This window comes from Poecile atricapillus, chromosome 5 (assembly GCF_030490865.1).
Source record: "Poecile atricapillus isolate bPoeAtr1 chromosome 5, bPoeAtr1.hap1, whole genome shotgun sequence".
NCBI classification, from domain to species: Eukaryota; Metazoa; Chordata; class Aves; order Passeriformes; family Paridae; genus Poecile; species Poecile atricapillus.
In genome coordinates, this window is record NC_081253.1 from 25,865,164 (window position 1) to 25,880,367 (window position 15,204).

Below are 15,204 nucleotides of genomic sequence, written 5' to 3' on the forward strand. Positions count from 1 at the left end.
TCAGGTTAATGATGGTTAGTAGATAGACTTAAATTTCTCCTGGTTTACTTATGTTTTGTAATTTTTAATTATGTACATACAAATTTCAGTTTTGGAATAGCATTTTCCTTCTCTGACTATTTGATGCTTGTATAGTGGCTTTTTTATTATTAGTTTTCAGATAGAATCATAAGGAGTTGTTTCATGGATTTTTTAATATTTAGATGAGGATAATGTGTTCTAATGTTAATGTGTGTATGTTAAACCACTAATTTCTATAAAAGCTTTTCTTTGTTGGTAGAGAGATGCAGGCCAATGATCTGTCTGAAGGGCTATTTATGTTTTTTTTCAGTTTTAACTGGATTTCCAGCATTCATCCAGCTGCTTCTGTGACTTAGGACCATCAGTATTAGCTGATAACCTTCTATTGAAGATATAAAATACATGTTGTATGTGTTATATAAATATCTATTTAAATATATGCAGATATAAAATGACATTAAAAAAAGTAGATTCTTTACCAAAACTTGGGCACACACAACTGCACACTAAAAATTGTTGTTATGGTTCTGTTGTCCTGCAAGGGAAGTAAAATGATATGAAAGATTCAAGCTTGACATTAATGTAGGGTGTGTAAGCTGCCAGAGAGAGGGAAAAGCAATTCAGCCTAACATGTCAAAGCTTTCTACAGTTTGGCTCCTCTTACTTGTACTGGATTGTTCTTGGAGCACAGATACATTCTGTGCTCATGTGAGCATTCACTGGTGCATTGGAATAAACGAAGACTTATTTCTGCCTCTCGTCATTTAAATAAAATTTTATTTCCAGGCTTGCACTCTGAAAGTCTATCATGTGGCTTATGGGAATATATTACTGTGATCAGCAGCACCATTGCCAGACTTGCTTTTTGTAACTTTAACTCATATTATTCCAGTAATATTTTGATTTATGTTTTCATTTTACAGTGATGTTTTCTGTGGCTTTTTGCTCTGTACTAATCTTACTAGAGTTCCACGAGTTGGTCAAGTTCAAGGAGAAATTATCCCAAATTCTTTTTATCATCAAGGACGCATAGTGGACTGCAGGTAAAAGATAATGCAGTATTCCAACATGATATATCTCTGTCAAAACCATTTGAATTAAGACAGACATAAATGTAAATTTCTGTGAATTTTAGGTAATTGCAGCAAAATCATTATTCTGGGTGGTATTTCTTTTGATTAAAAAAAAACCCCCTAAACTATGAAAAGTGTAATATTCCACATTTAAAGAGTGTAAAATACGGGTTATACACCTGAATCTTCTGCTTGATCCCTCTAATAGCAGAACTTCACAGTCAGAGCTTTATGCTCAGCATTATGTTCTTCCGGGGGATGGAGAAAGTCTGTGATTTGCAAAGACCCGTATTTTAAATATAATGATTTTGAGTATTAAATACTCAGAGAAACAGCTGTAGTGAAGTGAAGGCTGAGAGAAAGGAAACTGCAGAGTTGTGGCAAGATAAGATGTTCAGCTGCAGTTCAATTAAAGAATAGGTAAATGAGTTTCAGTCTGCTGCACTACTAGGTCTGCGCACAATACTGGGGCTTGTATTTGGAAGACATTGGCAGCATTGCTGTCACCTTAAGAATGCCCTCTTACGTAGTTGGGTCCTGAGTGAACAGTGATTCTTAATTCTTGCATTATTCCACTAGTGTTTTTATTTAAATCATATGGGAAGTTAGTTTTTTAGTATTTTGTCTAGCAATAGTATTTCACACCATTTGGGGAAAAAAAAAGAAAAAAACGTGGTGTGTCAGAGATTTCAAAAACTCCAAAGCCTAAGGTGCCTTTCTTGAGTATTTAAGTCCTAATTTAGATTTATTTTTATCTTGACAACTGGAACATTGTTGTCATTGCTGTGGACAGACAGAAAAACTAGGTTTGTTCAGTCTGTCCGAATGCTTAAATGACAGAAAGGTGTGAGGCTTCTAGTGTCTACACTGACATGCTTTTAATATTTTGAGAAGATTCCAGTCATCATACTAATACTATCTAAAAACTTATTTCTTCTAGTGGTGCTCATGTTCTCTTAGATGATGATACAGATTTAGGTTATGTGGAGGATGGAGCTCCATGTGGACCTCAGATGATGTGTCTGGACAAAAAGTGCCTGCCAATTCAGTCCTTGAACATAAGCAGCTGTCCCATTGGTTCCAATGGAAAAGTCTGTTCTGGTCATGGGGTGAGTCTGTAGTGGGAATCAGCAGCTCAGCTTCCCCAGATCTCTCTGTTCTACCTGATCCTAACACCTGAGAGTCTTCCTGAGACCTTTTGATCTGAAACCACAAATGCTGGATTCGGGGGAAGACTGCCATTTTGCGATGCGTAAAACAATTTTAGAAAGAAAAGTTCTCAAATTGGTTCTGCAATTAGATCCAAAGAGTTGGGTTTGTTAGTAGCAAGAAGGACCTTGGACATTAGTTATTGTAAGGACTCCTGTAATGTACTACCCATATTTCAAGCTACTTGCCATCTTCAATTAAACTTTTTCCTGCACACTAGCACCTTTATAAAAGTTGGTCTTGTGTTCATAGATTTATAGCCCATGGCTTAAATAATTAAAATTCCAAACTGTGGGTCCTCAGCAGAGAGGGAGTTCTTGAACAGCTCCAAACAGTTCTTGAACAGCTCCAAAGTGTATCATTTTACATTCAGGCATGTTAATGTTCTGTTATTCTACCCATAAAATCATTTGTCTAAGATGTTAGGTCTGTTTTGATGAACAGCTCACTGTTTTAAATACCAATAAAACCTTCCCACTGTGGGATTCAGTGAGACTAACACTTGCCTAAAGGGCTAGACTTTGTACGAGAAAGGTCTTATTTCTTCTTGTTGTCTATACTTGAATATGAAATTGGATGTTTCAAAGTAGAGGGTTAGGTTCAAAATCAAGAAGAAAAATTTTAAAATTGGAAAGTAAAGTATCTAGGAGATTAGAAATCATCTTGGTACTTTTTGCGAGTGACATGAAGGGTGAGTAAACTATCTTACCTGCTCTGTTTTGGACTATTACCATTCCTAATTTTAAAAGAGTATTTCAGTTGATAAAACCTGTCATAAAATGTGTTTATCTTCAACTCCTAAGGTAAGATTCTCCAGTGACTGCTTCTTAAAAGCAGAGCATGATAAAAGTTGAATTAAAAAATCACATGTGCTACTTAGAATCATTTGTGGGTAGGTTGTTTCCTGGGTTTTTTCACATTATGTTCCAGCATCCGAAAATTAGCTGTTTGTCTAATGATTAACTTAATTTTTAGTTCTATAATCAAAACTTCATTCTTTGTCTGTTTCTTGTGTCGTGCTTTTTTTCCACAGTAACCTCTTCTAGCAACACCATTCCATGCTCTTTTTCATATGGAAAGTTTATAGCTATTGACTCTTAGTATAGTTTTGATGGTTGAGGTTTTGTCCACTGGATAGGTTTTTTTGTATCTAATAAATATACTGCCAATTTTAAAGTGCTAAGTCCTTTTTTAGATGTCATTCAGCTAAATGTAAACTTGGGAAGAACTGTTCCCTCTCTTTTAGAAGCCAGACAAGCATTCCTTATTGCTGCTCAGGAAAAATGCTGACAAAACCCATGAAAATATATCGACTTTGTTTTACATGGGAGCAAGCTATATGTGAGAGGTTGGAAAATGTAACGAGGTCTTAAACCTTTGCAAAGGCAAATGTTTGTATCCCATCTGGGCAACCAGGCCCAGAGTCCAGGTATCTGGCTGGTGAAGATCTAACTAGTCTAGCTAAATTACTGTTATTTTGCACAGCCTGTGCAGGTGTGTAGTGCCAGTGATGATAGAACCAGTACTGCTTCTCCTAGTGTGTGAAAGTATTAGGAGGGTTAAGGCAAACTTCCAGGTGTGTTATGTAAGTGCTATTGTTGCAATATATAAATAGGTAAGTTTTATACCATTAATTAAATGTCTAATTGCATGTTAAATAAATGCAGTGTGACATGCTAATAAAATGGTAGTTAAAAACTAACGGCTGTCACTTATTTTTCTTCCCAGGTTTGTAGTAATGAAGCCACTTGCATTTGTAATTTCTCCTGGGCTGGGACAGACTGCAGCATTGATGATCCTGTCAGGGATACTGGTGGCAAGAAGGATGAAGGACCCAAGGGTTTGTGTTTTGTTTCAGTTTTTATGTTCTTTTAAGTATTTATGATGGTTTTTTCTGTTGACATATGGTAGCAGAATTAGTATATAAAAAACAAATACTTTTGTACAGCTGTGTTTAGACCCAGAGAGTAAAATTCTGCTTCATGTAGAGGAAGTAGGCTTTTCTACTTTGAGAATTGATAAAACTTTTATTTTTCTAATATAAATTTGGGGAAGATTTCAACAGCTAATGTTTCCTTTGTCCCTTATTCTCTATTTTTTAATGATAATTTTTGTTGTGATTGGAATCTGACTTAGTGTAGCTCTTATTTTTTTATGATAATTGAATATTTATATTTTACTAGAGATTTTCAGTTTTCTTAGTCAACTAATTCAGAGACCTGTGGCATAAAAAAGGGAAAAGTGGAATGTCCCTGGTAAAATCAGATTCCTTGAAATCATTTTGCAATAAAAGAAAAAAAGATTTTTGAGAACTTAAATTATTCTTACAATCAGTGTTGCTTGTTCTTATGTACTTGGTACATATTTCAAGTACATATGAAGTGCAAATACAAAGAAGAGGTGTTGAGAAAGTAATCCAAAAGTTTTTTCAAAGAGGAAGGAAAGTATTTGAGTTTCTCTTCGACTCCTCTGCCAAAGAATATCTGGATATCTTCAGACTTGTGCTGTCCAATTTTTAATGTCTTTCCTGTCATCAAGGCACTGTTCAACATCAGACTATATTCATCCAGTCTTATGCATTTACAGACAAAGTTCCCAGTTCCAGGTTCTTTGGCTCCATTTGCAAGGCAGATAGAGAAAAGACTTGTTCAAAAATGTAGTCCTGAGGACTCAGACTCTAATTGATGACACTAAAAGTACCAAGGTTTCAAGAAAGGACAGGATTTAAGTATGTCCCTCTGGAATTGCACCACGTCTGTCTTGTGTGCCTTTTTCTGTTACACTTTAGCAGAATGGTTCCAGTAGACCTTTGCCAACAACTGTTTTGAAGAGATCATCTTGAAACAAATTACTGTTGTGATGGAGGCTCCATAGACCAGTCCAGATTTGTATATGGAATCTGTGCAGGTGCTTTCTGGACTCCCAATCCCAACGCTGTTCAGTGTAGAGCTGCCTGGTTTGTACTCTGCCTTACAAACCACTTATCATTCTGTTTCCTCTAAAAACCTTCCTGACTGTCGAATGCTGCTTAAAGAGTATTAAAAAAGAATAAATTATGAAGACCAACACTACAGAGCTGTTCAGTTCTTTGTGTGTGTGGATGAGGAGAGCAGGATTTACAGCTGTGACAATGAGAGTGCATGAATTTTACTTTGTTCATTTCCAAATCTGGTAGGTAAGAAATGATTCCCTCCTCTGTGTAAAGGTCTGTAGGATGGGTAACACCAAAGGTACACTTATCTTTGATAAATTGCTGTAAGTCAGATTTACTCATCTAGTTCAGAATGGATGTACCTTTGTGAAAATTAATACATGAACATTGAAATATTCTGCAAAAATGCCTTAAATTAATAGTATGTGCATGGACTTCTGCCAGCAGGTACAGGCAAAGTTTAGACTGCATTTTCAGTGGAGTCCTCTGCAAAATGGCAGACTGTGCTTTTGTTCAAGGTGGCTCAATGATCTCAAAAGATGGATTATTTTTCTTATGGTGTTACAGTAATTTACTAATGTTCAATCACCTAGAAGTGAATTTAGGAGACTGAACACTATGTTCTCTTTCTGTGTGCTTGTAGGTGAATTCCTTTGTGAGAAGATTTCAGAAGAGTACAGTAGTACTTTTCTTTGTTGTAATGACCCAACATACTCAAGAATAGCTTCCATTAAGTTTTTATCCCATATTATTCCCTATGGCATAAGCCAGTTTACAAGTCTAAGACAGAAACCAAAATACTTGTTTTTCCTTAGCCATAAGGTTGGAGGAAGTGAAACACTCATGATGTGAAAATTCATCTAATAGGTTTAAGATTTTTCACACTAAAACTCCAAGCATTTTTCTTGTTACAATTAGAACATGTATAGTTAGGGACTGTTGCTATTTATTTATGCATTGTTATGATAATTGACAATTGACTGCTATTCTGCTGTACTTTTCAGACTTTTCCATCATCCATCAATTGATGTTTGGCTCCATTCTCTATTTCAGGATAAAAAAATTCGTGGCCCTGTATTATGTTGCTATTAATTAATACAAGACTCTTGAATTACTCTAAACTCAGCAACCTACTGTATCCTGTACTAGCAGATGTACACAGCATTTAGCAGTTTTGGGAAGACATAGAGTTCTTGCTGTTAGGTTTTGGTTACTGCAGAAACTTTGAATTACTTTTAGAGTGCGAATTAGCACTTTTGAAGTCAGTGGGACTCCATATACACATGAGATTATTCTTTGCAGTTTAATTTGCAGAATTAGGCCTTTATTTGACTAGTGGAGTAGTGTTTATTTTAATATAGAACTTATGTCTCAAGTGTGTGTGTGTGTTTGTGTGTGTGTGTATATTTATGAAACAGGAAAAAAATTCCCCAAGTATTTTAAAACAATTCACTCAGCATGGAGTCTATAAAATCTCTGTCCCTAGGTTCCCATTTGACAGGGAATTCAGCTCCTTGCTTGTGACTAGTGACTCAATGAATCTATCAAACTTTTAATTTCTAACATAGGAGATGTACAGAATTTTTCCCTCAAAAGAGTTCCCCTAAGGATTAAAAACAAGGCCTCAATGCCTTGAGAGACTATCCAAACATATCAAAAGTTCTAGGGTGTTACCTGAAGCATGTTTCTAGGGTAGGTTTTGCTTTTAAAAGGTGTTACCTGGTTTTAGGTCATATTGATAAATGCAGTAACAAAGCAAAATATTACTAATTAGTAAAGGAATTGATTTAAAAGTTGTTTTGTTTTTTTTTTCTTGAGGTGTAATTGTTTCCAAACAATGTTTTCATTTTCTTAATTATGCTGTGGATACAGTAAGTTTCTGGTGATCAAAAAGAAAGTTTTCTTATTGGCAATTTATTTACCTTTTGGCTGTTTTAAAAAAGCACTAGGTTGAGGATGTTCCCTTTTAGAGTAAATAATAGAATCACAAGCTGAAGGGAATTTATGGGAAAACTTTTCATTGAAATATTTGCAAGCATTCAAAGAAAACTGAATAGATCTTGTTTCACAGTTTTTAAAGCTACGTTATTTGGTAAACGAAGGTTTGTGAGGAGATTTGAATTGTTTATCCAACAGTGAATTATATAATAAAGTATTCCTTTGAGGAATTATTTCATGTTTTCATTTCAGACATATATGCGATGATTTCCTGAAAAATTCTTCCCTTTTCCCTCCACACAGTGAGCATGGCCGCTAACAGGCTAATAGGTGCAGTGGCAGGGACCATACTGGCCTTGGGGGTGATTTTTGGAGGCACAGGGTGGGGAATAGAGTAAGCACTTTTCTTAGTTTGAGTTCTCTGTCTGGTGCCTTAGTGTGTGAGGTAACCGTATGCACCTGAGCCCTCTGTGTTGCCCCTTAGCTTTGTCCTGTGGTGATCGTATTTGTCGTGTGATTTGACTGTGTCTGTGTCATGTGGTTTGCTCATGCAGTGTTGAACCTTCTCCTGTCTGGGATAATGTGGGGCATAAAACAAAAAGTTTGTGAATTTTTACATTGTCACCATAAAATGAAATGTCTGAATGTTTCCATTACACCAAATTACAAAAAGAACCCAAACAACAACAAAAAACAAAACAACCCCCCCCCCCCAAAAAAAAGGAAGAAAGGAAAAGGAGAAAAAATGGAATTTATTGATTATTTTTCTAAATGGACTGAGTAATGTGAACTGTTTCATTACGTGCAGGGCTTTCAGTCTAATGATCAAGCTAGGCAGATGAAAGCTGATGATAGTCATACAGACAGGTAGTTTTACAGTAAAGCTTCTGAAGGTTCTGTTGCTAGGATTCTGTTACCTCAAGATAGCACTGTGCAGGAGAGTAGTATTCATATATAAAGAATATGTATGATAAATATTTATTGTCTTTTCATAGTTCTAGGAAATGGTAATCCTAAGTGTTATCCCAAGACCTCAATTTTAACAATGGCTATGATTTATATAAATTTGTGTTTATGTATATATGCACATATAAAAAAGGCCCATATAAGAGCTGTCTTCATTCTGCATTCACTGTGCAAACTACAGATGCTATGACTGCTATTTTGCTGCTCTGAGATTTCCAACTTCTCTGTGTTTCTAGTACTATGTGTGACATCTGGCAAGTGACAGTGGCACCTCTCTCAAGGGGGACTCATTAGCAGGAGAGTCTGTGATTTCCAATCACAGCTGAGTGCAAAGGCATTCACACACAATTCTAGTCCTTTGTGTGTCTGAGTCTGCAGCCCTAGGAACCTGTCCTTACATGAAACTGATCCAAGATTCTCAGAAGAGACCTTTGTGTTCACAGAAAACATATAGAAGGAAGAAGGTAATAGGTCACTTCCTTGAGAAAGATCAGATCTGTGTTTTACTGGTAGCTTTTACAACTGCTTGCTAAAAACTGAAGACTGTGGAAGTTGTAGAGATTTGGGGGACAAATTCTGGAGCAGAAAATTTACCTACAAGTTGAGGACTACTTGCCTTTTGCTTACATTCTGCCTTGTTCCCTTCTGTTTGTCTCTTCCCTCACCTGCTGTCTCAAACCACTCAGCTCTGACCAGTGTCCCTGACCATTTGTTCTTGCTGCTGTATCCTTTTGTACCAATGCCAGCTTTTCTTCATCTCTCCTCTGCTTTTATTGCTCACTACCTGACTCATTCTTTTTGTTTGTCTTCATTCTTTTTTCCTACATCTCATCAATATTTCTCTGTCCTCTGGTTTCTTCTATAAATGTGCATTCAAGGCAAGCCACTGCTATGTTTTGTTGGTTATAGAAAGCACGTAGGGAATGCAAATTCCCTCTCTGTTCCCTGTGCCCTTCAGGCCCTACTGGCCTTTACTGTGTGTGGCTGCAGGGGTGGGTATGATCACCACAACCTGATGCCAGGACCTGTCTTTCCTCCTCCCTCGCCACTTCACTTGCAAATTGCAAATGCTTGTTCAAAGTGCTGAAATAACTTTAATTACTTAATGCTTTATGAACTTATTTCAGGAATCATGGGGGATAAAATAGTGCAGTAGGTCTTTTTCTAGGTTTCATACCAAAATGGATACTTAGCTTTGATAACTTAAACCAGAAGATGTGGCTGGCAAGAAAATACATCAGATCACCAGCATTGCTGCAGGACAGTCTGCAGTAAACTTGCCTTTTCTAATACTGGCAGAGTTTCAAATGGTGTGTATTAGTTCTTGTAGGATCTATTTGATGACAATGAAGATTTAGGGAATACTCTAAAATCTTCTGAAGTTACAGGTGTGTTCTGCTTTAACATGTTCAGTAGGATTTGTATCAGGGTCCTGTAAGATAGCCAGGGATGGTGGGATAGCCATGCCAGAGGCAGTGTCCTTGCAGGAAAAGGGGTGCCAGGCAGTTATCTGCAGCAGCTTCCTCCTGATAAATTTGTCTGCAGGTTATAGCAGTAGTGTGGCAGAAAGAACAAACGTACCAAAGTGTTGCCTCCTGTGATAGTCTGGATGGAGAATGATCCTGCAGTATGGTGGTTATTAAAACCTTCCTCTTACTTCTGGTTTGTCAAGCATCTGAGTGCAGTGACTAGAGAGGCTTATTGAGCTGAAACATAGGGATTTTTATTTTTCTTCAGAAATGCCCCTTTACTGGTAGCAAAATTCTGGTTTATTAATAATTTATTTGGTAATGCGTAGTAAAACATAAGGCAAGGATCCTTACAGTAAGGTATAACACATGAAAATAATCTCATTTTAAGTACTTTTAAGACAAACTGTGTCCATAAAATGACTTACCAGTGATCCTCTTAGATCTCTGTATTTTGAAACTGGGATTCAACAGTGGGAGTACTCCAGTCTCTTAAATAAGTGGTTGCTGTTTAGTCATATTACCTATTCTACAAGCTTGATTTTTTTATATATTTATCCTTTTCTATTACCTGACCATAATTGTTTTGTATATTATCTTCTTCTGTTTAAAATGATTTAATTATTTTATATTTATAGTAAATAAACCAATACTGATTTACTTTATTGAAAGAGTAAACTGCTGTTTGGTGATTAGATGTGCACCATTAAATCAATACACATCCCTGGGCACTTAACAACCATGGAACAGAATGAGAAGAGGGATGTAAAAGGTGGTGATTTGGCACATCTTTATCTAATTTATCTAATTTATGACTGTTACTATCAATTAATCATTGTACCTCTCTTGTGAGAAGACGGCATTCTATGGCTAGAAAGAAATTGGCTTAAGCCTTGAAAAATGCTAATGAAATTACAGATAAATCACTTGCTGTGTTTTGAGTCTTTTGTTCTGTGAGATCATTTGATGAAATCCAGAGTAAGCCATAGATCTCAGTCAGATATGGTAGCTCATTAGGCTGCTGTTGCTAGCAAGCCTTAATTGGAACCACAATGCCTGCAGGATGGCACTTACCCTCCACCATGCTCACTCCTGTTAATTTGAGCCAGGTGTGGCTTAAAGGTAAGTCCAAATAAGATACATTCTTCCAAATCGTGCAAAATTACCTTTTGATTTGTGTTGGTAAATTTGTGCACTGTGCATCTGTAAAGCTCACTATATATTTTTCTTCAGTCCACTCATATTCCACCATACTTTTTGTGTAGGAACTGCAGGAAGCAATTTTTAAAACTTTTTTAAAAAGTTTTTCTTTTGACTAATCAGAATCTCCAGAAGCACTGAGGTGACAAACATGTAGTGGAGGCAGTAAAGTTAAGTGGCCGCAGTGAATTTTAAACCTTAGGGTAAGTGCTTATTGCAGTGCGTGGGGCTGGGCAGGAGGTTTTGTGATACCGACCTAATAGCTTAAAACTATCAGTTGTTGCAGCTGCCCTTGCTCTTTCTTTGCTCTTCTCTGGCTGCTCCTCTCTCTTCCTCGTGTTAGCTGTGTGACAGTTTTCCAAACTCAGTTTCAGAATAATTAATTAGGAAATTTCAATTGCTTTGTTAAAATGTTGGTTTCGGGAGAGTGGGATAGGAGGTAAGAATTGTTTTTGAAGGCTATTCCTGAATATGTGAATGGTTAAATAAAAAATGTGTGAGATGCTGCAGAAGAATTGTTGAGTTGCTTTCATTTTGCCTTGAATTCAGATGCAATGTTTTACATCAAAGACTGCAAGAGGAAGTTTTTGTACAGAGCAAATGTTACTCAAGCCTATTGTCAGTTTTCCTCTGTCCTGTGTAAACAGAGCACTTAAGGGTCAATTATTAATATCTTATTTAGGTGTTCTCTTGCCCTTTTCAGAAAATTGCACGAACATATTTTGTGCTGCTTCTTTTTGTTGCTCTTTTTTTCTGCTCCACCCTTCCCCATTCTGTTGTTCGGTAGCTTCTTGAGGATTATGAAGAGATGCTTTGATGTTTGGAAAGCTCAGTGGAAATAGATTTTTATTTCAACTGTCATTCTCTATTATATAATCCTTTGCTTTTGTCAAGCAATTGTAAATTTAGCATTGATGTAACTGTAGGGAGTCTGGACTCTGATGAGTAAGTGGTGGTAGATACTCTCAGCTCAAATTAAAATATCTACACCTTTCAGGAGCTCCATGAAAAAAAGAGAGGGTTTTTTGATTTTTTTTATTTCTTTCTCATTTTCTGTGGCCTTAAAACATACAGCAGTCATACTTTTCCCTCTAAGATAAGGAATTATTCACAACTATCTTAGTGTCCGCAGCTGACTGTTCATGCAGCAGGTAATGGAGTAAGTTACAATGGAATTCACTGTCTAATACCAGGTTTTTATCTATGGTAGAAGTCAGCATAGCACAATGCAGAGACCAAGAGCTTTGTTTGTTCCTGTTGTTAAAGAAAAATAAGTTAAGTTGGCCTTGTTGAAACTGTCTAGAGGCATCACCTTGTGTGCTGTCTGTATGCCCTGAATTGTTTGACTACCCTTCAGATGCTTCACATGATGTGAATGAAGTCGTTGGTTCTTATGTCTGTCTTACCCTAATCCTTTATCACAGGTCCTAGTGCCACCAATCTTATAATAGGCTCCATCGCTGGTGCCATCCTGGTAGCAGCTATTGTCCTTGGGGGGACAGGATGGGGCTTTAAGTAAGCAATGCCGCATGTCTTCTCTTCGGTGGCTCTGGCATTTCTATTTCTTGCTTATATCACTGAATTTTGAGTTCCTGCTACAAGAGTTCCCCAGACTCTAACAAACGGCTTTAAACAAGAAAAGAAATTACACATGCAGTAAACAAGTGGAGGAAATGGATTTAAAAAGAGCAAATGTTATCAGGGTGCAAAGTTGAATAACAATAAAAGAATTAGGTGAATTCATGAAAATTAAATTAACACTTAAGGAACAAAGTCTTTTTTCACCTCCATTCAGTGGCGTTGTTCTCAGAAGCTGATTACATTAGTTAAAAAGCCCCCAAAAGATACATGTCTTATTTTAAATGTAGTAGTACTTTCAAACTGCTCAACTTTTTGACAAATGAGTAATGTTGTGTAAGTGATCAGGTGGAAGGAGCAGAGTAGTTTTTCAGGAACAACTGTGCTGACATAGTTGACTCAGGAATAGCAGACCTAACTTGTTTGTGGTTACTGTTTTAATTACTATTATTATCGATACACAATTAAAAAAACAAAACAAATTCAGGTTCAGAGAGACCATTTTGAAATCTTGAGCTTTCTCCTGAAAGATGAAAGCATTTCTCTCCCAATTCTAGTTTGATGTGTTTTGTAACTATGAACTAGCAGATTAGTCATTCCACTTGGGACTGTTAAAAGAAACAGAGTCTTGTACAAAGGTACTTAATTCCTACCCTTTTTGTAGTGTCCATTCTGCCCACTTGCATGGTCTGTATTTGGTAAAAAAAGATCTCCCTTTAGAATCAGTATTTATAACCTAACAGATCATGGAAGTAATTAAGTACAAGTGATTTCTCATGGCATTTAAAGTTGTTGTTTCTTTTCAATAACACAAATCAAGGTTAAGCCATGATACAACAATAAGCCATAATTCTTCAAGGAGAATAAGTAGTAGTAATAATAATAATAATTCAAAGAACATTTTCTATGGTCTCTACTCATATTTCATGTCAAAGTTTGTGAAGAAAAAATGATTAAGGCAGTTATCAAAGTAGAATCTAGTGATAAGGTCATATTTATCTTGTTATTCACTTTCAAAGGGCACCTGAAAATGTTTTACTTCTGGTTTATACTCCTATATTTTCAAAGTTTCAGCTGGCCTTAATTAAACATGCATGTAGAAGCAAAATATTTCAAAATCTTTTTCAGGCCTGCTGAAAGCTGCAAATCAGCCTTTTCCCTTTCTCCTGGACAAGGCAATTACTCCCTCTTGCACTGCCTGTCACTGTTGGGTGTTCTCAGAAAGACTCAGCACCTGCCACATTCATTTTTCTCTCAGTGCCTGTTGGGAGGGCACCCATGGGAATTAGCCAAGCTAGATTCTGTTGGGAAAAAGTCAGCTTACCCTTTTGGATGAGTTTTTTACCCTAAGAGACATTTATCCATTACTTAGCAATTCATAGACTTTGCAGAAACAGGGTGTGCATCCCTAGATGATAGGTTTGTACTGCACAAGGTAGTTTGCTGAAAACAAAATACATGTCATGAAAATATAAAATTGTCAGTTTTTCCTCTGAGTCTTTTCAAGCCGTCTTTTGCCCTGGTCACCTTTTGCCCTTTGCCATCAGCACTGCAGCCCCTGCCTCCAGCAGCCACAGAGCTTGAGACCTTACACAAAAGAGAGGAGTAGGACAATCCCTCCCTGTCTAAAACAATACAGGATTTAATTGATTATTTCTTCTTTGTGTTTCACAATTCTCAAACTGCTGTCACAAGTCAGCTTTGCACCCTGGGGTCATTTGTTTGCCCAAAGGGAGAAGTTCATTATCCCTACAGAGGATCTGCACTGGAAATGCCTCCTGAAGCTCTTACTCTCTCAAGAGCAAGATACAACTGTTTATTCTGTAGCAGAACCTCAAATACACTGGCCTGGCCTAGCTCACAGCTTGAAGTGCATGTTTCTTCTGGGGGCCAGAGGGGAACAGAAGAGGCTTTTCAGCTTGTACACAAAGAGGGCTAGCACATGTAGACCCCTGATACCTGGCTGCAGATAGAGAGGAGGATAATAAAGGGATTTTTTTATTTTCTTTTTTTTTAAGCAAGTGATATATTTAGTCTCTGCAACTATGAGAGAAGATAGCTAATGCTTTACAAACTGGGAGATGTGATTTCTGTTTCACAGGTTATCAGATGTTCATATGAACATACGGTACTGTGGTGTCAAGTCCATATCAAACGTAAGCTGCAACTAAGCAAACTTTGTTCATGAACCGAGGTGGGGGGTGGGGGTTGGAGGGGAAGTGTAAAAGAAGGCTTGATGCAAATTCAGAGAAACAAAGTAAAGACAGCTCAACAAACAACTTCCAGTTTCAAGAATGAATCCAAGGTTACTTGTCAATCAAGTTATTGTGGGCAGAATAGGAAAGAAAATGTTAACTGACACTTCTGCAGAATATAGAATCTCATGACACATTTCAGGTGGCTTAAAGGCTGTGGTTAAAAACGTTTTTAAGAAGTAGATTTTACTCAGTTGAGCCTTGCTTAGTACTTTTAAATGTGTTGGTATTTAGACAGCAGTAAGAACGTAACTTTGGTGCAGCAAGTCTGTGCAAGGTTTCAGTATACAGTGTTTAATATAGGAAGGACATTTTTACCATTAGAGAGTATCTCCAGGGCTGACACTTTTTTCCTAGCACATATTCTAGCACTCAGTTCTGCTAAGCTACTGCAGTAATACAAGGAAATTAATGCTTTTGTTACTGACTTTAACAGCAATTTTGGTAACAAAACACTGCTAAGAGGTAATATTAGTAAGAGTGATGTGCAAATGCACATGAAAAGCTGCTGCTTGTTATAGCAGAATACCAAAGTGGCAGAGAGAGAATTGATTGTAGTCACA

The 15,204-nt window shown here is 36.9% G+C and overlaps 1 protein-coding gene across 13 annotated transcripts in view; it reads left to right on the plus strand.

Moving 5' to 3' along the window:
• ADAM23 (ADAM metallopeptidase domain 23) overlaps positions 1–15,204 on the plus strand; it is a 78,990-nt gene that overhangs the window by 48,306 nt on the left and 15,480 nt on the right. For 5 of the 13 annotated variants that reach the window (XM_058839908.1, XM_058839912.1, XM_058839903.1 and 2 more), the window contains exons 22-24: positions 945–1,064; positions 2,035–2,203; positions 4,032–4,143. In XM_058839908.1, coding sequence (XP_058695891.1) covers positions 945–1,064; positions 2,035–2,203; positions 4,032–4,143 — 401 coding nt within the window. Of the gene's footprint in view, positions 1–944; positions 1,065–2,034; positions 2,204–4,031; positions 4,144–5,094; positions 6,851–12,232; positions 12,328–14,487; positions 14,543–15,204 lie in introns of those variants that run through there. The other 8 variants (XM_058839906.1, XM_058839907.1, XM_058839905.1 and 5 more) reach the window with 5 other exon arrangements.